This window comes from Leptodactylus fuscus, chromosome 7 (assembly GCF_031893055.1).
Source record: "Leptodactylus fuscus isolate aLepFus1 chromosome 7, aLepFus1.hap2, whole genome shotgun sequence".
Lineage (NCBI taxonomy): Eukaryota > Metazoa > Chordata > Amphibia > Anura > Leptodactylidae > Leptodactylus > Leptodactylus fuscus.
The window spans coordinates 120,819,524-120,843,842 of record NC_134271.1 but is presented as its reverse complement, the minus strand read 5'-3'; the positions used below and the strand labels follow the sequence as shown (position 1 = coordinate 120,843,842).

General features: G+C 41.2%; 1 protein-coding gene across 5 annotated transcripts in view; it reads right to left on the bottom strand.

Annotated features, from left to right (window-relative positions):
* The window catches only part of RYR3 (ryanodine receptor 3), a 485,624-nt gene that overhangs the window by 64,848 nt on the left and 396,457 nt on the right, over positions 1 to 24,319 (bottom strand). For all 5 annotated transcript variants that reach the window (XM_075282947.1, XM_075282949.1, XM_075282950.1 and 2 more), the window contains 4 exons: positions 17,530 to 17,636; positions 16,108 to 16,159; positions 2,884 to 2,931; positions 2,542 to 2,641 (listed from right to left, as the gene is read on the bottom strand). In XM_075282947.1, coding sequence (XP_075139048.1) covers positions 2,542 to 2,641; positions 2,884 to 2,931; positions 16,108 to 16,159; positions 17,530 to 17,636 — 307 coding nt within the window. The remainder of the gene's footprint in view (positions 1 to 2,541; positions 2,642 to 2,883; positions 2,932 to 16,107; positions 16,160 to 17,529; positions 17,637 to 24,319) is intronic.

The window sequence follows — 24,319 nt, the reverse complement described above, 5'->3', positions numbered from 1 at the left end:
CACTGTCACATGGGACAAAACAAACATGTCATTATCCCTATACAGTCTGATGGGAAAAATATGCAAATCTGTTTTCCAAGATGTAAATAGGAAAACAGTGCCTCTGCTTCTAGGTCAGGCAAGTCAGGCATGATGTTTAAGGGGACTGCCCCTAGAGGGCAGCAAGTAGAGGCATTGTTTTCCTATTTACATCTTGGAAAACAGATTTGCATATTTTTCCCATAATTCCCCAGTGGAGTGAAAAAGGCTTTTGTAAGTCTCCATACAGCTGTGAAGGTGATCTCTCCTTAAGGAGTGATAATACCCCCAGTATACAGTCTGGCACTATTTGTGTCGACACTGTGAGGGTGTGTAGGGACACACACCCAACTAGCTGTCAGCTTACTCTTACACTTCTAGGAGGAATACCAGAGGAATGGTAGAATACTGAGTTATAGGAAAATATGTTCCTAAAAAGCTATTTAATCAGGAAACAGTCATGTCAGGAGAGTGTACAGCGTGACTACATGGAGTACCGTACCATGACTTCCTCTTATAACACAAGACACTTACATTTAGCGTCTTTGAGTGGTGGTCAGCCACATCATATAAATGTCACTGGCATCTTATGCCCAGCACAATTTTCCCAGGGGCACATTGATGCCCTGTGGTCAGTAAACCACTTTTCTTTCAGAACAGAACAGATTTCAATATAGGAAATATAAAGAAATCTCCACATTTTTTATAATAATAATAATAATAATAATAATAATAATAATAATAATAATAATGATAATAAAAATAAAATGAGAATAAACATAAAAAAAAAACAAACAAATAAAACATTAATACAATAAGGGGAGAACAAGTAGGCAAAAAATACTGCTGCACTGACATAGATCCCCAGCCCACGCATTCAGAGAGATTGCTTATGGGGAGAGAAAGGCCATCTAACCCCATCTCAGTCAGACACAATATGGTCTGTCACCTTCTCCAATTTTAACCCTTTCTCACCATATAGTCATGCTGCACCACACTTACAGTAAAAGACCAGCAAGATTGTTAGGTGCATTATAACTTATAATTTATTTATTTTTTTATTTTCAAACCTATAGTAGAAAAATGGTATAATATATGAAAAAGTGAAACACGCTCTTATTGAATTGTTTATTTCAGTAGACAGGCGACAGTAAAAGTCAGTATGTGGACTGAAATGACAGTGTTAATGATTCCCATAGCTCACAATTACAGGGAGACTGCAATCCATCAGAGAATCTGGCACACTGTTGCTATAGAGCCATAAAGGAGCTACTCTATGATGAGCTCCCCCCTATCTGCAAATCAGCTGTAGGACAACAAGGGGCCTACCCTGCAAATCCTCCACTAAAAGCAAGAGGAATGGCAGCAACCTGTCACTGTCTGACTACTAAAAATGCAGCTTATAAGGAGCGAAAAAAGATGAAGGCAGTTGCATGCAACCCTTCCTTCAGCTCTGTTACCGTGTATACTGAAGCAAGGGTTAATAAATAATAGGATATGAATCAGACATTTTATGTGCCATTAGAAAGCATCTCCACATTTTAGGTCTTATTCATACTATAGCTTTTATTTTTTTTCTTTATTATTGCCAACGATACCTCTATAAACCACAAACATCAAAGTAGAATCCAAGTGCACAGTAACATGTGCCATTGTCTTGTGGAAATATGGTCCAGAATAGGACATATTGCAATTTTTTTACGTGGACTGTTGGTCCTTGTAAAAATACAGCAGTGTGTATAGTTCTATTTACGGACACAAATTGTCTGAATGAGTTCCTATTATATGTTGCTCCTAGGTCCATGATTCTGTGGAGTTTTTCTATTTTATACAGAGCTTCAAAACCTCTGTATAGATGTTTTTAAAAAGTGTGCTACCTACAGTCACCACTGGATGGAGCAAGATAGGACACCTATTTACTTAATAAACAAAAAGGTGTTTTTTTTTTAATACAGGACTTTCACATGACAGGAAGACTACTACCTCCCCTAAGCCCTTTAAATCCCAGAGTTTTGACTTGCTGATGGGTGCGGGTGCTGAGAACTGGGGTGATTTGTACTCCAATTTAAATGGAGTGGGAGGTCAGACAGTGCATGTTGCTCCTTTCATTTCAATGGGACCGCAGGAGATAGTCAAAGTACAGCACTCACGCCATTTCCAATGGTATCATTGAAATGAATGGAGCAGCACACACAGTAGGACCTGCTGGTCAGATTTCACAGAAGTAGGACCCCTATTGATCAACAAGTTAACCTCTAGTGACCCCAATACCCCTTTATATAACAGAAGTAATACTCACCTGACCAGTTTCCCACTGCTCTTACTCTGATGCTGCCTAAGTCCCCTGCTGGTCCCTCACGCCACCAGGGAAATGACTACTCACTGACAATCACTGGTTAAGGTGGATTAGGTTACTGTTGCAGTCAGTGACTTGTTGAATAGTCTTTTCCTTCTGTTTCGAGAGGGACCTACCGTATTTGGAAGAGAATATTGTAAAGGAGAGAGCGACAGAAGCATTGTTACCTTTACTTGCACTGATCATCTGTAAAACCATCTCCGCAGCCCCCCTCTCGTGTAGACGGGCCTGCTGGTACAAGGTCTTTTGTTTTTCCATTTCTTTCTCCTGTAAACAGACAAAGAAATATGAAGTGGATTTGTTCTCTGTGACACAGCCAAGCATCCATGGAGACCTATGGATAATTTAGCATACTATGTAACTGATTGTATGTATCTGCTGGGGACAGTACCTCTGCAGCGATAAAACATTACTGTAATTATTTTTCTATAAGAGGAATCATATTAGTTTCAGACATTACTGATCATCTAGCAAGGGGGCAGAAAAGAAGAAAAAATGTAATAACTTACTTCAAACGTCTTCTCTTTTTCTTCATCTTCCTCTTCATTTTGGCAGCTCTGCAATTGGAAAAACATAGAGAGTAATGAGTATAATCATACAGCATAGGAAGATATATGCCGTAGTTTTGGATGATCCCATGATATCCTTTTAAACCAGGGAACATGGTTTACTTGAAACATTAGGCTGCAGTATATAGATTATATATTCGCCAAAGAGAAGGTGAACAGGGAGTGTAGCTAAATGGCAAAGGGATAAAACCAACAACTATTCCTCACAACAGCCTGATACACATGCACCCTTAGATCAACTGAGAATACATGTGTTTTCAATGGGGAGAGGGGGCGACTTAGATCATCATCTGCGTTAAAGGAATTTCTGTTCACGTCCTTCTTTAAATGCAACTTGATTTGGCTGATATTGCATGTGTTTTTAGTGGGAGAGGGAAATAAGCAACTTAGTACACTCTTTTTGGTAACATGATTGGTTAGCAGTCAATCCATAAAATATCTCAAATATACCGGATAGCTGCAGGTCCCAGAGGTGGAACCACATTTATCTATAAAACAGGCTCCATTCATTTATACAGGAGATATGGAAATAACCAAAGCTGCCTACTTGGATATGTATCATAAGGTCTGTATGACTGCTCCTTATGATGCAATGCCATCTCTTGATGTGTACCCTGCAATTTCTAATGATCCATATAAAAGCGTGTTTTTAATTAAAGGGATCCTATCATTAAAACTCAATTTTGTCTCACTAACACGTCGGAATAGCCTTAAGAAAGACTATTCTTCTCCTACCTTTAGATGTCTTCTCTGTGTCGCCGTTCCGTAGAAATCCTGGTTTTCGCTGGTATGCAAATGAGTTCTCTCACAGCACTGGAGGCGGGCCCCAGTGCTCAAACAGCACTGGGGTCGTTCCTAATGCTGCGAGAGAACTCTCCAGCGCCACCTCCATTTTCTTCAGGAACGTCCTCTTCACGCATCTTCTTCCGGCGCAGGCTTCAAACTTCTAGGCCTCGGGCCTAGGGCAAAGCCGACTGTGCATGCCCGCCAGCCACAAGAAAATGCATACCGACGAAAACCGGGATTTATACCGAATGGCGGCGCGGAGAAAACATCTAAAGGTAGGAGAAGAATAGCCTTTCTTAAGGCTATTCCAATGTGTTAGTGAGAAAAAATGGAGTTTTAATGATAGGATCCCATTAATTATTTGATAAAGATTATGCTTTAGGAGATGCACAGCTCTAGGTTTTTTGACATAGGATGTCGGGCTCTACTTTCTCCTGTCTAGGGTTGATGGGTTTTCGCCACTGCCCAAATATCCAGTCCAATCACAGACGTGGATTTTCTTTTTGACTATATCTCATAGGTATTATACAATTGTTATATGTATGCATTTTTGTTCTACATATTATGTTACGCCAAGCAGAGCTAGCCTAGCCCACCAGAGGGTCCTCCAGTGATGGGTTCCTACGGTCCAGCATGTGCAGAAGACTTTGATACCAAACAGTTGCCACTATGGGTAATTTCTGATCACTGATTCTCAAGAACCCTATTTCACCATACTGCCAACAAAATGTACAATGTAACTACAACTGCTTGTGCACACATTCTATAGAGGAAGGATGGAATCTCAAAATCATTGCATCTAAAAGGCCAACGGTGCCCCAGACCAATGCAAAATCCAAATAGGGTATTGAATGAAAACATCAGGCTCATGCTGTGGGAAAGTTTGTTTAGGTTCCATTTGTACCAGATACATTGCCGTATTGCTGTTCACATCTATGTGTAATACATGCTGGGCGTGATTTGAACAATGATAGATATACAGTATAAAATAAGATTCCCACTGAGTGATATTTGCATTCATTACATAGATATGAGTTTAGATATTTTGCCGTGATCCACAGAAAAAAGACAGCACCAATATGTTTAAGGCCCTCCCGAGGAGCCACTATTTGCAATGAAATACATGCAGTATCCCTGCCGAGAAGTGTCAGCCTAATGACAGAAATAGGTAAATGTGATATTGGAGTTTTCCATAAGACTGTAGATAAGCCAGTGAGCACATTGTACATATTTAAAGGAATCCTGTCATGGGATTTCTGCTAGCCCTTCTGACATAGGATATGATAGAGAGCGAGAAGTTGGGTTTCTCATTCAAAAGGAGAATAAATCCTGACAGGACTCCTAGGAGAGGCAGTAAGAGTCCTGGCAGGAGTGACAGCCTTCTGTGGACAAACACTGATACAGAATGAGCGGTCACTCACTGTGGGAAGGTAACCAGGACTCTGCTGTCTCTCCTAGATAATTTCCTTGGCAGGTACCAAAGTTGGTACAGATGCCATTAGAAAAAAACAATAAAAATCTTATCCAAAATAACCTAAGGTGGACCTAAGGTAAATAAGGGGAAAAGTGGATTATCAAAGTCGGTTATCAAACTTGGGGTTGTCCAGTTAGGATAAAAGATGGCTTAGAGGTGACCTAATTACAATGTACTAATATATGAATGGACTGTACAGAGATCTCTCCCATGCTCTCTTTACACCTATAGGCCTGTAACTGTGACAAGGGGGCAGCCTCTATATCTAGTGGAAAAAAGTTTTCCATAACCATGAGTGGGACTTCTTTACAGGCAGAGCAGTGAGACTATGGAACTCATTGCCACAAAATCTGGTGATGGATGATAACTTGTACATGTTCAAGTGGGAATGACTTCTTGAAGCATAAAACGAGTCCAATTGCCATATTTGGAGTTAGAAAGGAATTTATTTCCTATGACTATGACTGGCATTTGTCTCATGTTTTTTTTTTTCCATCCTCTGGAGCAGCTTGATAGGTTTATAGGTCAGACTTGATGTATTGGTATCTCTATCCAAGCTCATTTACTATGTCACTATGTTAATCTCTATGTTACTGTAAAGCATGTCCCGATTGGGACACATTAATGCACTTAATAATAGTAAAATTGTTCTCCACTGAACCTGCCGATTTCAGTGGCACTGGCAGATGTCAGAGGAGAGGGATGGGGTTGTTTCAACACACCTGTTCCTTTTGTTCTCAGGAAAGATAAGCTCTTGTCAAACATCTTCGTCAAGTATCTGAAAGCAACTTTCCACCCTTTACCTACTCAGATCACATGCACACCTAGCTGAGCTGACTATGGATGCATATAGTGGAGAGGGGATTGGGACAAATAACTGTCCGGCCAGCTATCTAAAGTGATTGCCAAACCTTAGAGTTGTTAATGTCTAGCTACTACACAATGGTAAGTAATATTTGCTTCCTAATAAACATTTCAAGGCTGATCGTTTATAGGTCAATAGAATAATGGAGAAAAGGGTAGGACCACAGTGGCGCCTCAACTGGATGTGGCTTGTATTGCTGAATGGTGTCACCCCAGCTAAAAGGTGGGGTACACAAGTCAATATAGGTTAAAGCTGCAGCTCAGCCCCGGGACCACATTGTGGCCTGACGAAGACGGCCGATAGACATTGAAACACGTTGCCTTTTTACTTTGTGACTGTGTGGATTTTTTTCTGTGGAATAAATGATATTTATTATCACTGAGGTTCCAACTCTCTGATTTTCCTAGCTGTGCTTGGATATACCTCTGCCTCTTTTTCTTTATTATTCTATCGTTATAGGTCAGACTCTTTGGGGGTTGGATCAAGTATGAGGGTGCATAGACTGAAACTGAGGGTGAAGTTGCTCAGTAAGTTTTATGTTAATCCAGATATATTAACTTCTTTCTATATATAAACCATCTACTGGGAATTTTCATCTGTCAATTTAGTTCTATTCATGTCTTTCTATTGACTTTCAACTTGCCACCCACCGCAGCTTCTTGATTTGTCATGTTGGTTTGAAACGTCTATCTCAGAATTTCAGTATTTCTCAGAACTATGTTTCTCCCACCTGTGCTTAAGAAACCCTTGGCGTATTTAAGTTTCTATCTCTGAAAAACCAAACCGCTTGCTTGAAAGCTGCATAATAACACTGACATCTTTCAATCTAAACATCCACAGTGTTCTTTATCAGCAAATTACCAGTGAAGAAAAGCATTGTTTCTGTAATACACTTTATTTTTCTACAGACAAAAATGGTAGCCTATCTGCGAGGAAAAGATAAAAAAATAAAATACCCAAAGAGACAAAGACATTTCTCGTTTTTTCAATCACAATAATCATGAAAACAGCAATCAATGTAGTAAATAAACGCTGACCACAAAACATTACAAGCTCGGATAAGCTAAGCTTAAAGCGGCTTATCTGTAGTGCGGGTGTTCACATGTAATCCAATCAGATGTAGACAAATGCCAAGACAAGTGGCCTTAAAATGCCGGCCTGTTTTATTGTGGTCACAAAATTACACAGCTGTACAGTGTGACCACATGCTTATCGAATGACACAGGGCTCAGCTTATCCTACCCAAAATTTTCAAAAACCACTTCAGTGCTTAAGATGTTGGATGATTTCAATGGCAGGCGGAAAGTATTCCTTGCGGTTAAATGGTTACTAGATCTTTGTACATTACATAGGACCTCAAAGTTCAATATGATTTTTTTTCAAGGATATTGTCAGGGTTATCAAATCTGCCAGGAGAAGGATTCTGTTAAATCAGTATTGTTACTCCAAAAGTCAGTGGTACTTTAAAAAAAAAAAGACATCTGACCAGTTAAACCTTAGAACTTCCATGAGCTAAATACCATTTTTTCTTATTCTAGGGAATCCAATTCTGGAAATCAGAATAAATCCCTGGATCAGTGATCCACTTCCAGTGATCTAAAAACTACAGTCTGTGATATTGTTACACATAAGGCCTACTTCACACAGGGAAATATGATTCATGTAGGCAGTGCGTGGCCAGCACACAGACCCCATTATAGTCTATAAAAATGGTCTTTGTTAAATGTTATCCAACAAATGTTTGTTAAGGCTGAAATCATCCATATTTATCAGTTTTAGACTAATGTGTATGGGCACTTTTAGAAGGTGAGAGATAAGATAAGAAAGACACTCCAATCCCCCTATTGATTTAGTTGCAGACCCCTGCTTCTGTATTATTTGCCCAAAATTGTACCCCATATGCATTTTTTAAACTGAGACTAAGGTGACATATTTCAGAAAATTGGCTTTTTTTTTGTTCTAGATTTTTATTTTTTTAAAATCAAACCCAAGAATGGATTTAGCAGACAGGAGAAGTATAAGTATTTCCTTAATATGTCCCATTCTGAAGTCACCCTTGGCTTAAAAAACTGCAGCCAAATGTGCAACAAAAAATTAAGTTTCTCTTCATTAGGGTTGAGCCGATCTTGAAATTTCAGGATCGTTTTTAAAATCCGATTTCCGATCATTTTACATTCGATCCCAATTCCAATCCCGATGCAAGTCAATGGGATTTTTTTTAATAATCGAAGATCGGATTTTAAAAACTATCCTATTCACTACACGGCATATTGTCCAAAAATTGTTTCAATTTTTGGACTCCACGCTGTGTGGTGATTAAAAAAAAAAAAAATCCCCTGGCTACTTAGCCCACCTGGTGTCCACTTACCTGCACAGATCGCTGCCGCTCCCCATTCTTCCCGGTCCGGTCCTCTCTCACTGACATGCCTTCAGAGCGCCGTGCGCGCCCCCACCTCCCTAAGCTAGTGTTAGAGATGATGGGAGTACGCGGGGCTTGTTGTGGCTTAGGAGAGTGTGGGCGGGGAGAAGTGAGTGCATCACTCATGCCTCTCCTCCCAGTACCCGCCCACATGCTCCTAAGCCACAAGCCCCGCCTTCTCCCAGCATCTCTAACAGAAGGGGAGCGAGAAGAACGGAACCGGCAGCGACAGCACTTCTGTGCAGGCAAGTTGAGCAAAGCATTGTGGGAAATAACCTCTGACCTCGATCCCGCCGGAAAAGAACAGGATTGGAATTCCGATCGTGAAATTTGCTCAATCGCCAATCAGAATCTGAACATTTCCGATCCCGATCTCTCAACCCTACTCTTCATCTGTCTTTAGCCTAATATTGTAATTGCTTCTACAGCTGCAGCTTGGCATTGAGCACTGCTATTTAGCTTTGCTGCTCACTATACCAAAGTCATCTTGCCTCCTCTCCAATTGTATTCAATTTAATATATCAGCTATTCTATTACTGCGGCCTCAGTATATTGCACTATTTATGATGAATATGTAATATGTCCCAATTGTGGAGAATTCAACATAATTTTGCATCATCAGCAAAACCTGATACTTTTTATATATACAAAAGGTTATTCAGAAAAAAACACGAGATCTGGACCCAGTAATGAGCTTTCTGGCACTTTACTGGTAACTATTCTGCTCTTAGTACCATTTATAACTACACTAAACGGAGCCACGTGAATCCAGCGTTGTTCTTCTGCTACAAGCTATATGCAAATTTTGTGTGTTACTTATATTTTAATAAATTGACAACATTTTTTTTAATAGTGGACACATTGCCCAACAACGTGCTACAGCAAATGTTTTCCATGTGAATCAAGCTGACTGATCTATTAGCTTGTTTCCCACAGCTGAATGCAGCCAGATGGCAACTAGGGGCATCAGATATGTCCAGTGCTCATCCAGCTATGCCCTATAATTGCCTGTAGATCCTAAGGTGCTCTGCAGTTTCAGGAAGGTTGTAAAAGCAAATGTGCTACACTGCCAGCTTACATCATTTGGCTTCCTTGTCATTCAGTACCTCAAGGGTCCTCTCTATGGTTCACTGGACGTTCTCCAGCAGCGAATGCCAAGTCTAATAAGCCTTCCGAGCGGTGTCTTGGTGCATGCACTGACATACATTCTGATCTCTCTGCTCATATCATCTATGTAACAAAATGGCAACGGTCGAGTCTCAGGGGCACTGTCGTCAACATTATGACACAGAACAGTCCCATATGATGCATGGACTGTGTGATCTCACATCATTATAACCTATGCCATGAAAAATCACTCTTTCCAAAGTCCCGTGCTGGGATTTGCGGCTACCTTTTCTTTAAGGTGTTCAGGTGATGAATCATCTCTCCAGCCTATACCAGGCACTGAATACCTTGTGCTTGGTTGATAAGATCCAAATGATTAAAACTACAGGGAATGTTATTGTCACTGTTGTCTGAAGGTGCGCATGCACCATGAATACCAAGCAAAGTTAGTTTATAATAAATCTGAGAAAAAAAAGCCATCAGGTCAGGGATTCCTGCCTACTGACTACAACATACGTATATGCTAGGATTTGTGTATAATATCATTATTAGGATGCACGGTTAAAAAAAAAAATACAAAAAACCCCCCAAAACATCCACAGTTTCATGAATTTCAATTTCTAAGAAATACTTGCTGACTTACATCATTCAACATTCATTGCGTTGTTTAGCCATCCAGTGCAGTGTTGTCTTAGCTGTATACACTGTATATACGGTATATCATCTCGAGTCTCTGGATATAACTCTGCAGAGTGCTTTTGTCTCTACCATTATACAGTCACTATATGTTTTTTTAAAAAAAATTAATAGTATAGTAACATATTGAGACACTACGTTATGATAATACATGGTCATGATATTGCGGTATTATTTAGCCTGTGTCCAGAGAGATGTATGAATGGTAATATCGGTCATTGTAGCAGTGCAACTTGTAAGACAATGGAAAATACTGTACCCCTCATCCCAAACCAGACATTTTGGATGGAATTATGACATTATTAACTATATGTAAGTACTGTCACGGTCTCGGATACTTTTCAGCTCTTCAGCAAAGCCTGAACTTGTAAAAAGGTTGCAATTTAATCAGCATATCCACTTAAAGACCAACCACTCGTATGCTCAGATATTACAGCCTTTCCTGGCCTGAAATAGATACCGTAGCATTGAAGGGAATATTACATTTTGCAATAGAGCAGATGATTTATTATTTTTTATTTATTTATTTTTTAAAAAAGGACTCTGTTGGGAATATGAGCATCAAAAGAAAACAATATGAAATTATTAGTGAAGACTGTATAATAAGACAGGGGAATTAATCCAAGCTATGACGCAGGCAACAGCGACGCAAGTAAAGTCACTTCACATACACATTCTTTACTACAATAGAGAAAGGGCTGTAACAAATGAATAACCTTCACAGAAGCAGCATAAAAAGCAAGATAAATATACGGTACAGTACGTCTATCTCAGGACACGATTCTCGCGTAGATGAACACCTTTACACTTTAATACATGCAATTCTTTTCCATACAGCCTTACATTACCAGCTATAAACCAGGGACTGAGTGAATAAAGACAGCACATTTTGGTTTATTTCCCAATGTTGAGGTTTTTTATACTTTAGATTTGCTTATTTTTTATGATTTTAAGAAGGTGACATTCTACAGTGAGAGACAAAAACACATGTCCATTATGTAAAAATGTGGGCACCTTATCTGAGAAAATAAGCAGAGAACCAGAACCCCTACACATAAGCTGTTCCTACAGGCACACAGATGGTGGCATTATTAACATGGCAATTGCAATGGTGCTCACATGCTATATTCTTGATGGTGTAAGATTTGGGGATTGTAGTGGTGATCCAGTCAAGTCTATGGGATACAGCTGCAGTACCCACAATCACTGCTATTAAGAATAAGCAATGGAGACTCCAGCACAAATGTGAACATAAGCCCAAACAGTACATTTAATGAGCGTACAGTTCACAAGATCATGAATCCAGGGGCAGATACAGATGGACTAGGACCCTTATGCAAGAACAGTTATGGGCCCCTTGTGTTCCCTTATCACAACACAGAGCACCACTTTTAAATGTCTTTCTAGTAGAGATGAGCGAACACTAAAATGTTCGAGGTTCGAAATTCGATTCGAACAGCCGCTCACTGTTCGAGTGTTCGAATGGGTTTCGAACCCCATTATAGTCTATGGGGAACATAAACTCGTTAAGGGGGAAACCCAAATTCGTGTCTGGAGGGTCACCAAGTCCACTATGACACCCCAGGAAATGATACCAACACCCTGGAATGACACTGGGACAGCAGGGGAAGCATGTCTGGGGGCATAAAAGTCACTTTATTTCATGGAAATCCCTGTCAGTTTGCGATTTTCGCAAGCTAACTTTTCCCCATAGAAATGCATTGGCCAGTGCTGATTGGCCAGAGTACGGAACTCGACCAATCAGCGCTGGCTCTGCTGGAGGAGGCGGAGTCTAAGATCGCTCCACACCAGTCTCCATTCAGGTCCGACCTTAGACTCCGCCTCCTCCGGCAGAGCCAGCGCTGATTGGCCGAAGGCTGGCCAATGCATTCCTATGCGAATGCAGACTTAGCAGTGCTGAGTCAGTTTTGCTCAACTACACATCTGATGCACACTCGGCACTGCTACATCAGATGTAGCAATCTGATGTAGCAGAGCCGAGGGTGCACTAGAACCCCTGTGCAAACTCAGTTCACGCTAATAGAATGCATTGGCCAGCGCTGATTGGCCAATGCATTCTATTAGCCCGATGAAGTAGAGCTGAATGTGTGTGCTAAGCACACACATTCAGCACTGCTTCATCAAGCCAATACAATGCATTAGCCAGTGCTGATTGGCCAGAGTACGGAATTCGGCCAATCAGCGCTGGCTCTGCTGGAGGAGGCGGAGTCTAAGATCGCTCCACACCAGTCTCCATTCAGGTCCGACCTTAGACTCCGCCTCCTCCGGCAGAGCCAGCGCTGATTGGCCGAAGGCTGGCCAATGCATTCCTATGCGAATGCAGACTTAGCAGTGCTGAGTCAGTTTTGCTCAACTACACATCTGATGTACACTCGGCACTGCTACATCAGATGTAGCAATCTGATGTAGCAGAGCCGAGGGTGCACTAGAACCCCTGTGCAAACTCAGTTCACGCTAATAGAATGCATTGGCCAGCGCTGATTGGCCAATGCATTCTATTAGCCCGATGAAGTAGAGCTGAATGTGTGTGCTAAGCACACACATTCAGCACTGCTTCATCAAGCCAATACAATGCATTAGCCAGTGCTGATTGGCCAGAGTACGGAATTCGGCCAATCAGCGCTGGCTCTGCTGGAGGAGGCGGAGTCTAAGGTCGGACCTGAATGGAGACTGGTGTGGAGCGATCTTAGACTCCGCCTCCTCCAGCAGAGCCAGCGCTGATTGGCCGAATTCCGTACTCTGGCCAATCAGCACTGGCTAATGCATTGTATTGGCGTGATGAAGCAGTGCTGAATGTGTGTGCTTAGCACACACATTCAGCTCTACTTCATCGGGCTAATAGAATGCATTGGCCAATCAGCGCTGGCCAATGCATTCTATTAGCTTGATGAAGCAGAGTGTGCACAAGGGTTCAAGCGCACCCTCGGCTCTGATGTAGCAGAGCCGAGGCTGCACAAGGGTTCAAGCGCACCCTCGGCTCTGATGTAGGAGAGCCGAGGGTGCACTTGAACCCTTGTGCACCCTCAGCTCTGCTACATCAGAGCCGAGGGTGCGCTTGAACCCTTGTGCACACTCTGCTTCATCAAGCTAATAGAATGCATTGGCCAGCGCTGATTGGCCAATGTATTCTATTAGCCTGATGAAGTAGAGCTGAATGTGTGTGCTAAGCACACACATTCAGCTCTACTTCATCGGGCTAATAGAATGCATTGGCCAGCGCTGATTGGCCAGAGTACGGAACTCGACCAATCAGCGCTGGCTCTGCTGGAGGAGGCGGAGTCTAAGATCGCTCCACACCAGTCTCCATTCAGGTCCGACCTTAGACTCCGCCTCCTCCAGCAGAGCCAGCGCTGATTGGCCGAATTCCGTACTCTGGCCAATCAGCACTGGCTAATGCATTGTATTGGCGTGATGAAGCAGTGCTGAATGTGTGTGCTTAGCACACACATTCAGCTCTACTTCATCGGGCTAATAGAATGCATTGGCCAATCAGCGCTGGCCAATGCATTCTATTAGCGTGAACTGAGTTTGCACAGGGGTTCTAGTGCACCCTCGGCTCTGCTACATCAGATTGCTACATCTGATGTAGCAGTGCCGAGTGTGCATCAGATGTGTAGTTGAGCAAAACTGACTCAGCACTGCTAAGTCTCTGCATTCGCATAGGAATGCATTGGCCAGCCTTCGGCCAATCAGCGCTGGCTCTGCCGGAGGAGGCGGAGTCTAAGGTCAGACCTGAATGGAGACTGGTGTGGAGCGATCTTAGACTCCGCCTCCTCCAGCAGAGCCAGCGCTGATTGGTCGAGTTCCGTACTCTGGCCAATCAGCGCTGGCCAATGCATTCTATTAGCCCGATGAAGTAGAGCTGAATGTGTGTGCTTAGCACACACATTCAGCTCTACTTCATCAGGCTAATAGAATACATTGGCCAATCAGCGCTGGCCAATGCATTCTATTAGCTTGATGAAGCAGAGTGTGCACAAGGGTTCAAGCGCACCCTCGGCTCTGATGTAGCAGAGCTGAGGGTGCACAAGGGTTCAAGTGCACCCTCGGCTCTCCTACATCAGAGCCGAGGGTGCGCTTGAACCCTTGTGCACACTCTGCTTCATCAAGCTAATAGAATGCATTGGCCAGCACTGATTGGCCAGAGTACGGAATTCGGCCAATCAGCGCTGGCCAATGCATCCCTATGGGAAAAAGTTTATCTCACAAAAATCACAATTACACACCCGATAGAGCCCCAAAAAGTTATTTTTAATAACATTCCCCCCTAAATAAAGGTTATCCCTAGCTATCCCTGCCTGTACAGCTATCCCTGTCTCATAGTCACAAAGTTCACATTCTCATATGACCCGGATTTGAAATCCACTATTCGTCTAAAATGGAGGTCACCTGATTTCGGCAGCCAATGACTTTTTCCAATTTTTTTCAATGCCCCCAGTGTCGTAGTTCCTGTCCCACCTCCCCTGCGCTGTTATTGGTGCAAAAAAGGCGCCAGGGAAGGTGGGAGGGGAATCGAATTTTGGCGCACTTTACCACGTGGTGTTCGATTCGATTCGAACATGGCGAACACCCTGATATCCGATCGAACATGTGTTCGATAGAACACTGTTCGCTCATCTCTACTTTCTAGTATTCCACTAGTAATTGTTAGTCATGAAGTTCATGAAATTAGACATTTGTTCACAATCTACTAGACCATAGAAAGTTTTTGTTAAAGAGATTTAATCATTAAAATGACATTTTTTGTCCCTAACACGTAGGAATAGCCTTAAGAAAGGCTATTCTTCTACTACCTTTAGATGTCTTCTCCACGCCGCCGTTCGGTATAAATCCCGGTTTTCTTCGTTATGCAAATGAGTTCTCTTGCAGCACTGGGGGTGGTCCCCAGCGCTCAAACAGCACTGGGGGCATCCCCAATGCTGCGAGAGAAAACTCCAGCGATGCCTCTATCTTCTTCTGGAACGGCCTCGCCCTGTGACTGCTTCCATGCTGAGTTTCAATCTTCTAGGCCTCTGGGCCTTGGGCAGAGCCGACTGCGCATGCCCACAGGCCACAAGAAAATAGCCACTTACACCACCTTACGGTGTAAGTGGCCACACGAAGATGGCCGCTTACACAGCTTACTGTGTAAGCAGCCATTTTTTTTTTTGTGGCCACGGGCATGCGCAGTCGGCTCTGCCCGAGGCCTAGAAGATTGAAACCCAGGACAGAAGAAAACACAGGGAGAGGCCGTTCCAGAAGAAGATAGAGGCAGTGCTGGAGATTTCTCTCGCAGCATTGAGGACGCCCCCAGTGCTGTGAGAGAACTCATTTGCATACAAAAGAAAACCCAGATTTCTACTGAATGGTGGCGCGGAGAAGACATCTAAAGGCAGGAGAAGAATAGCCTTTCTTAAGGCTATTCCTACGTGTTAGGAACAAAAAAAAATTATTTTAATGATCGAATCCCTTTAAGGTGGTAAGCCAACCACACTACTGGGCCCCTGTATAAATCAAATCTATTGACATTGACAGTCAAATTATATTTGGCAACACAATATTGTGCAATGAGAAATGTGGAAAAAAAAATCTGAAATAATATTATAAATGGTACTCCTTGTACCATGCACATGAAAGTTACCAAAGACCTGCATGCAATGAGATTACATAAAAGCATAGGTTAAAAAATATCTAAAAAAATAAATGTATTTATTTTTAGTACAATTAAAACTCTCAGTGGCCTTCAGCAAACTATCCTCAGTTTTGCTGACTGTGCACTATATACAGTTCATTCACATAAATATATATGGGACTTACCTTAGCCATCATAGCTGCATATGCTGTATACAAGGGGTCATCCTCGAGCTTGCTGTGAAGACAATAATGTTAATCAATATCAATGTAATCTGCAGAATCCAATAGTTCTATTAGGTTAGTGAATACCAAACATAAAATGCACCAAATATCCCAACAGTTGCTTCCTTAATTCCCTTCTACCTTTCAATCCAATTCTGTTTATTTCCCCCTTGGTCCTGGCTAGCTGTATGACAACTAACTGTATCCGGAGTCTCACCCCAAGGCTCTATCTAAAGTAGGACACAAAGAAAGTCAAAGGGGTTTTCCAGGGCCATGATACACATCACCTATCCTTAGGATAGACCACCATCCATTAAGTCTGACAATCCGGGCCACTTCTTCTCAGGCCAGTAATGTCATGTCAATCGGTCACATACTGTCACTCAATCCCATTCTAATGAGCGTGGCTGTACTGCAATACCAAGCACAGCCATGGCACAATGTATGGCAATGTGGTAAGCAGTGAGGAAACTATAACATCTGTCCAAATGCTGCAGCCCCTTCAATCACCTGATCTGTGAGGGGTACGGTTATCGAGCCCCCACTGATCTGACATTGATTACCAAATCTAAGAACAGGTAATCAATATCATAGTCCTGGAAAGCCCCTTTAAGTCCTACCTCTCAGGCATTCACAGATACAAATGAAGCAGATCAGCAGGAAATGAGCTCTTTGTTCTCTGCAGGATTTTTACAACACTGTATGCTTCAGGAACATGCAGAAATAATCTTACAAGTAAACCCGCTGTTCACTTTCATCATGCATTTCTAGTAGAGGTGAGCGAGTACTATTCGAAACTCCCGTTTCGAATAGCACGCACCCATAGGAATGAATGGAAGCCGCCGACACGCAGACTTTGCCGGTGGCCGGCCGCTTATCCCCCTGCTTTGCCGGTGGCTGGCCGCTTAACCCCCTGCGCGCCGACCCTTTCCATCCATTCCTATGGGTGCGTGCTATTAGAAATGGCCGTTTCGAATAGTACTCGCTTATCCAGTTTTTGAAATAGAAATCAAAAGAGTTTACAACATTGATGGGCTATTGTTGGGATAGGCTACCATTACCAGATTAGTAGGGATCACATTCCTGAAACCATGACCAGTTAACCAAAGGGGGTGCAGTACTGTGGCCTCTTCATCGTTCACAGGTCAGTATATTTGGTAGTGGCTGTGCCCAAAATAGCAGCCCAATCATACTCAAGAGAATGGGGCTAAGGTTCAGTACCAGGTACAACCTCCCAATAACCTGATATTGATAGCCAAAGAATGGGCTGAGTAGAAATTTTGACATTTCCATATCTTTAAAGTATATATAGTATTCCATATATTAAGTAAAACATATTGCCAGAAACAACCTCTTCCACCAAAATAGTCATCAGTATGGTACCTCCTCTCAGTGAGGGCATTGCGACTGAAGTGTAAAATAATCTGGTGAAGAGGATCAGGCTTTTTCTCTGTTTCCTCCTCCTCTTCTTCCTCATTCTTCTTAGGATTCTGGGAGACATTAAGAATATTTCATAAATTTATGACCATAAATGAATTCTTCCTTAGATTTATCATGTACGCTAGCCTTTCTTAGATTGAAATCAAGGTCAAGTGAGTGTTAACATCTTTTACTTAGTATTCTCTACGAGGACAACCTTGAAATTCTCAGCCGTTCTCTACTATGGATTATGTACAGATACTGGTGTACACTGGTGTAATTGCCAATAGTACGCATATCTAATAGAAAGAGTTGGACTGATAACTTGTTGAGCCTAATCTGCAGCAAACTGGTAACGTATAATAAGTTGATCATGCAGCTCATGAATCTAAAGTTGCTTGAGATAACTCATGTGAGATCATCATGAAACATGGGGCACAGAAACAAACGCGTGGGACTCACAGCTCACTTTCATTTATCACGCTGCACTACTAATAATAGAATGAGTTTGGTGACTGTACGTTCTGTTGCTTCCGTTCTGTGAACCATTTTCCATAAATGCTCAGACATGATAATACCAGAATTTCTCAATGGATGGTAACATGCTTCTACCATCTTGACAGCAGGTTCCAGGCCATCATGTACCTCTCTTTCAATCACCAACAATTCTACTGTAGTGGATATGAGGTTGTGTAGGCAGTGTCATTTCTAAAAACATATAGAACTCTAACTTCACTCAACAACTGAATGTTTTTTTGACCGTGGTAAGATCCTAGGATCAAGAAGGTTTCATAGAGTCTTTGCAATGAAGGGAATGTTAGCACCAGTGATTTTTCTTCCTAGATTAAGACATCATGCACACAAAGCAGCATTAGCATCATTTGTTATATTGCCTATACCAGAGTTTCACTTTATAACCTGTCATCTTGAAAATGCAGTCCGATGTGCAGGTAGCTTGTTATACCAGGAGCTGAGCAGACTCAGGTGTAGATTTGCTAGAAAAGCTCTGATATACTGTAACTTCTCATTTACTCATATGAACCACTGATCATGCTTGGTCTAGGAGTCCAGTGGGTGGCCCTTCTTGGTGGTTACAAGGATCTGTATGCACATTTATTCAGGAACATCTGTGAATCGCTGAGGGGGCATTCAAACTTACGCCCCTGTCCATTTGCTGTGTTTCTGTCCTAATCCCCGGCAATACTGGATAGGAAATGGCTTGCCGGCGGTCAGTTTTAAAACTCATTCATTTAAATGGGTTTTTAAAGCAACAGCTGATGTCTGTATGCGGCCTGTCCGCAGTGAAATAGTTTTTAGCATGGATACAAAGTTGGACATGAAGGACTTTGTGTCCATCCAAAAAAAAAATAAAAATGGTTTCACAACGGAGAGGCTGCATATGGACACTTGCTTTAAAAGCCCATTCAAATGAACGGGTTTTAAAATTGACCACCGGCAAGCTGTCCCCTATGCAGTTACGCCAGGGATTAGGATGGAAACATGGTGGACGGACAGGGGTGCGAGTGTGAATGTCCCCTGAGTAGGACCACTGGACTCCTAAGGCTTCGTTCACATCTGCGTTTGGATTCCATCCAGGGGAGTCTACATGAGGACCCCCCGGACAGAATACCGAACGCAACTGCAAGCGGTGTGTCAGACCCCATGGACTAATACATATATATATATATATATATATATATATATATATATATATATATATATATACACACACTACCAGATCTCCGCAGGGATCCTGCAGACAGGAAAGTACCGTAGTTCACAATCTACTTTCTTGTTCGCATGCTACGTGCAGGCAGCGCGAGGCAAGCACACGGACCCCATTATAGTCTATGGGGTCCGTGTGCTTTTACTGCACAGTGCTTGCAGTTGCGTTTGGTATTCTGTTTGGGGGGGGTCCTCATGTGGACTCCCCAAACGGAATACCGAATGCAGATGTTAACGAAGGGTAAGACCAGAATGAATGAAATACTAGTTATACTGAATCTTGTCCCCAAAACTACAGTATACATCAGTCTGCTCTTCCGGCCTGCAGATTGTACTGAATTTTCGGACGACAGGATCCCTTTGACTTATATAGTGGAGATCTCTATTATAGGCTGATAGTGATGCTGATATGTTATTATCTATACTTGTAGACTTTATCTGATAAAGCTATACAATTTTTTTTATATACAAAAATGGTGTTTATTAGTATATTTTCTATATGACAACCTATTCACTTCTAAATATCTCCTTTTTTTGACCCTTATGGGTGACTATGACATAGGTAGGACTGGAATTTTGGGGTTAACTGCAATCACATCTGAATTTTCCCATTTTCAATGGCAACAAGCTTTAATAATTAATTTACAGTTGATTATGTGAAACCTAATTTACATTGATAATGAAAGGTTTGTAATAACTTCGGAGCTGTCAGTTTCTGCCAGCAGTTCATTAGGTAGACAGAAAATGCTTAATATATTTTATACAGTAGACATGAACATTAGGTATACTACGCTATTAGAAAATACATTAACCACTATATAAATAATATCATTTCTGGAGTTTATATAGTTTTGTTTATAAATAGTTTTTATGTACTTTTTTTTAAAAAAAATTAGACACATACATGACATTGATGTTGTATTTGTATGGCCCTTTCCTTTTATATAAATGATTACTTTGTGACGTTACGAACAAATGGCGCAGTCATACCCGGGTTCAGAAGCCTTAGGGAGCCCATAAGGTGTCTCTTCCCAATATAAGGAGACCAGTACTATTAACAATAGATTATAGTTGGGGGCTACAGATTTTGCATTAGGGCTCAGGATCTTCATGTTATGCCCCTGAGTACCAGTATTTGCAAAGCAAGAGTTTTAGCTTATCTTTCTATCCAGCTGTGTTTCATTCAGTTCACTGCCATAATGGTGTTGTTGGAGACCCTTCCTTCCCTGGATACAAGCACCACTAGCTGGCTGCCTTATCTGGCTATGCCTCATCCAAAAAAATTACAAAATAGACAATGAATTCAACATTTTAACTAAAAATAGAATGTCCTCTTATAAGGTTTTTTCCCCACTAACACCGCTTAAAAATGGAGGACACACCACGGCTTCGTTCACTTTGACAGCGCGCTGTATTTGGCAAAACTTATCGGCTCATAGAAGCAAATAGAAAGTGGTCACAAGTGCCCACCATTGCTCCATTCCCATAGAAGATTCCAGTACCCCCATTCTCGTCACCACCATTCTGTGTAAAAGTGTTATTAGATGAAAAACACTTTACGTAATATACCAGTGTGTTATATACTGACAGTATAGATCACAGATATTCCGTCCCACTGACTGCACAAGGTTCTAAACTACTTTCTTTGCTACTTTACTTTACTCTACTTTCTGAATCCTTCAAGAGAGATGCATGATAGCATGACATTTGGGAACACCGCTGGTCTGGAAGAAAGATGTCTCAATGTCATCTCAAGTTGAGCTCTCTTTGTCGTGATACTTGCAGTATGTGGCTGTCCTGCTGAAGACTGTCAACTTTTCACAAAGGTAAAATAAAACAGATTCATTTCGAGAGGAACTGAAACCAACTTACTGAATGTTTTCATTTTGTAATAACACCATTAAGGACAGGTATATGTTTGTGGACATGCAGGGCATGCAGGGAAGTGATTCACAGGGCAGATGTATGGAGTAGATGGGAATGGGTGACAGGGCACAGCATATAGTTTGAGGAGGTAAACAATAATGTACTTAATATTAAGAAAATCAGTTGACTCCAGCCCTGGGTGTCAAGAAATCCTTTTCAGGACTAAAAAAGCCAGAGGCAAAGTCAACTGGTCAAGATACATACAGGGAACCAGTCAGACTGGCTGAGCTGAAACAACAAAATAGAATTGTAAAAATGAAAAGAAAGAAAAAAAAACAATTACCGGTTAGAGATAGCATCAAGGGTCAAATAAAATAGAAAATGGCATCAGTTGTATTAAGTCTGTAAGCAAGTCTTATATAGAGAAATCGTCTGCATCTTACACAGCCTTTAAAGGATAACGCAATTGTATTAACTTGTACTAAAAAAATCTAAAAAAAAAATCTCATAAACCTTAATCAGTATTCTGTAGTACTTTTTCTGTAAGTTGATTCTCTATGGCTCTCACATAGGTAACTAATGGATATCTCATACTGCCACTTGTAAACATAGTATGTTGTTATTCCTCTTTCTTTGCATTGCCTACAAATTCCCCTGTGAGGTTGGACACGAGGTATACTGTATATGCATCCGTCTGATGTGACGATGACTGTCAGAATAAAGCTAAATTGTACAAAGAGGTGGGCAAAGATCATTGCTTATTGCCCACTGTACAAGAAGGAAAAAACATAAGATAAGAAATAAATATCCCACAAATCTTAGCAGCATGAACTGTTCTGTCCTTTATGTACTGCGTGTAAAAAATATATTGGTTATTCCCATATACCCATTATATCAGCATGAAGAGAAATGTATAGGGTTTCCTTTTTCAACATTCATCTTAAATACATTGCAGCCTAAATCTATGGTGATAAATGATATTAATATTTTTGTACGACCGTTACTAATCTGGATCCTGCTTTGTACTGCAGCAGTGAATGCTTTGATTTCTTATATTTCCATAGCAATATCTATCTACATAAAAAGCACAATGAGGGGTCACTATATATAATTAAAGCAGGCTTTCTAGCAATATTAATATTAATGTATTATGTTCTATCATATAAAATATAACTAATTTTTAATTGGAATCGGTTCCTTGGACCTTAAAGTAATCGCTGCCATCGTACAAATCTGGTACTATACAGTGTACTGAGGCACAAATCGCTCAGATGGTTGTCTGCACACCAAAAGTCTGTGTCTTGTATGAGCATGGGCCATGTAACACACAGTGGATTGACAGTGTCCAAACATATTCCCTTTCATCTTTTGTAACTTGCAAGTGGACTCCCCGAACAAAAACCTGTATGCAGATGTGAACCTAGCCTTGTGTGTCCAATTACATTGTGCATACACAGTCTAGATAAATCAGGCCTGTCTATTGTTGAACCCCCCCCGACAAGACAAAATCTGTTCCCACTGGTTGTCTATGGAGGCAAATGTATTATGGTAATATTTCTGGTGGTCTTAGACAGTTAATGGTCTTATGGTAACAACTTTAGTTGCCTACAGCAGAGAAGGAGATAAAGGGAGTCTGTCAGCAGGAATATAATTATTACCTCCGCTAACTGCTGCCCAGCATTTCCTGGGGAAGATCTGTCAGGCAAAGGATGGTGGATTGAGCTAGGCAGCAGTTACAGAGCATGGCCTGGGGAAGATAAGAAACACCCCAAAAGCCCTTTTCATCTAACTTGCATATGCAAAAATTTGTGATTTTTCTCCATAATGAAGCTGCATTCCTAATAGTTGTCCATTCCTGCTAAAATTGTTGGGACTGTATGACTTTTCTCTTACATGTAAGGCGGTCCAAATCTAAGTAGACCAAACAAAAAATATATGTTTTGAACTATGTTTTTTTTAATGATTTTTGTTCCACTTACTTGTTTTTTTGTTTTCCACTATTCCATTGCTTCACCCTATAACTCCATTCCAAACCAGAAATGCAGCAACGTGTAATTTATGGCTACACATTGCCATGTAATCTAGATAAAACGGACTGCTATCCAGCCACGAATGGAAGGGTCGCCCTCAACACAAAAAGGAATAATGAATATCATTATTCCTAAATATTCGAATTAACATTCCAGTACTGGTAAAGTAATTAACACCAGTAATAAATGAAGTCCCTCAGTGTATCGTGTAGAGCTTTACTCCAATAATTAAGACTATTAATCATGGTAAGGCCATAACTAGAACGTATGGTTAAAGTGGACCTAACCTTTCTACAGACTCTACATAAATCAATAGTACAATGTGTGTACATGATGAGTAATACTGTTTCTGGCCGGGATAGAACTTGTACTCTGCATTTCTTTTCCCATCTCTAGGTTCTGTTTCCAATTCTCAATGGTCTTAGAGATGGTAGATAGATATTAGATATTACAATACGCACAGAAAGTGGACAAGAATTTATTAATTCTCTTTAAGATGTCTGAGTGTCATTCAAGTATGAAGACTGTTGTGCGGTCCAAGTCCGAAGGACTAGACTTGGACTACACACGGACCAACTGCTTTCATACTTCTGATTTTTTTTTCCCATGGACCATAGTCCCTTGTGGAAATAACTTATGTATGTCCTATTCTGATCAATTTTCCTAGATTAAAATACCACATTTTAACATGCAATTTGAGATTTTCTAAGGCATCAGTTTCTTTTTTATCCTCTGTGGTTCCTGGCAGCAAAAAGTTTTTACAATGTGCAAAATATTGGCCATGTGAATAAACACTCAGCAAGATCATACAGGGTATTATTAGTCATGATCTGTATGGGTGTGTATAAAGCAGCAAGTTCATACAGGGCATTATCATTACTGACTTGTAATGATGAGTATAAAGCACTTAGGGTAAAAAAGAAACTTCCACTAGGATTGCCTACACTAGTTTTGGGAGGATATCGTCACTCCATAGGGAGAGACCACCATTTAGGTGTGTGGAGTCTTATTAAGCCATGAGCGCTCCACTGTGCAAAGGAACATGGGAAGAATATGCAAATCTGACTTCCATGATGTAATTAGGAAGTCAGTGCCTCAAGTATGCACACCAATAGAGGGCGCTAACTGAGAAT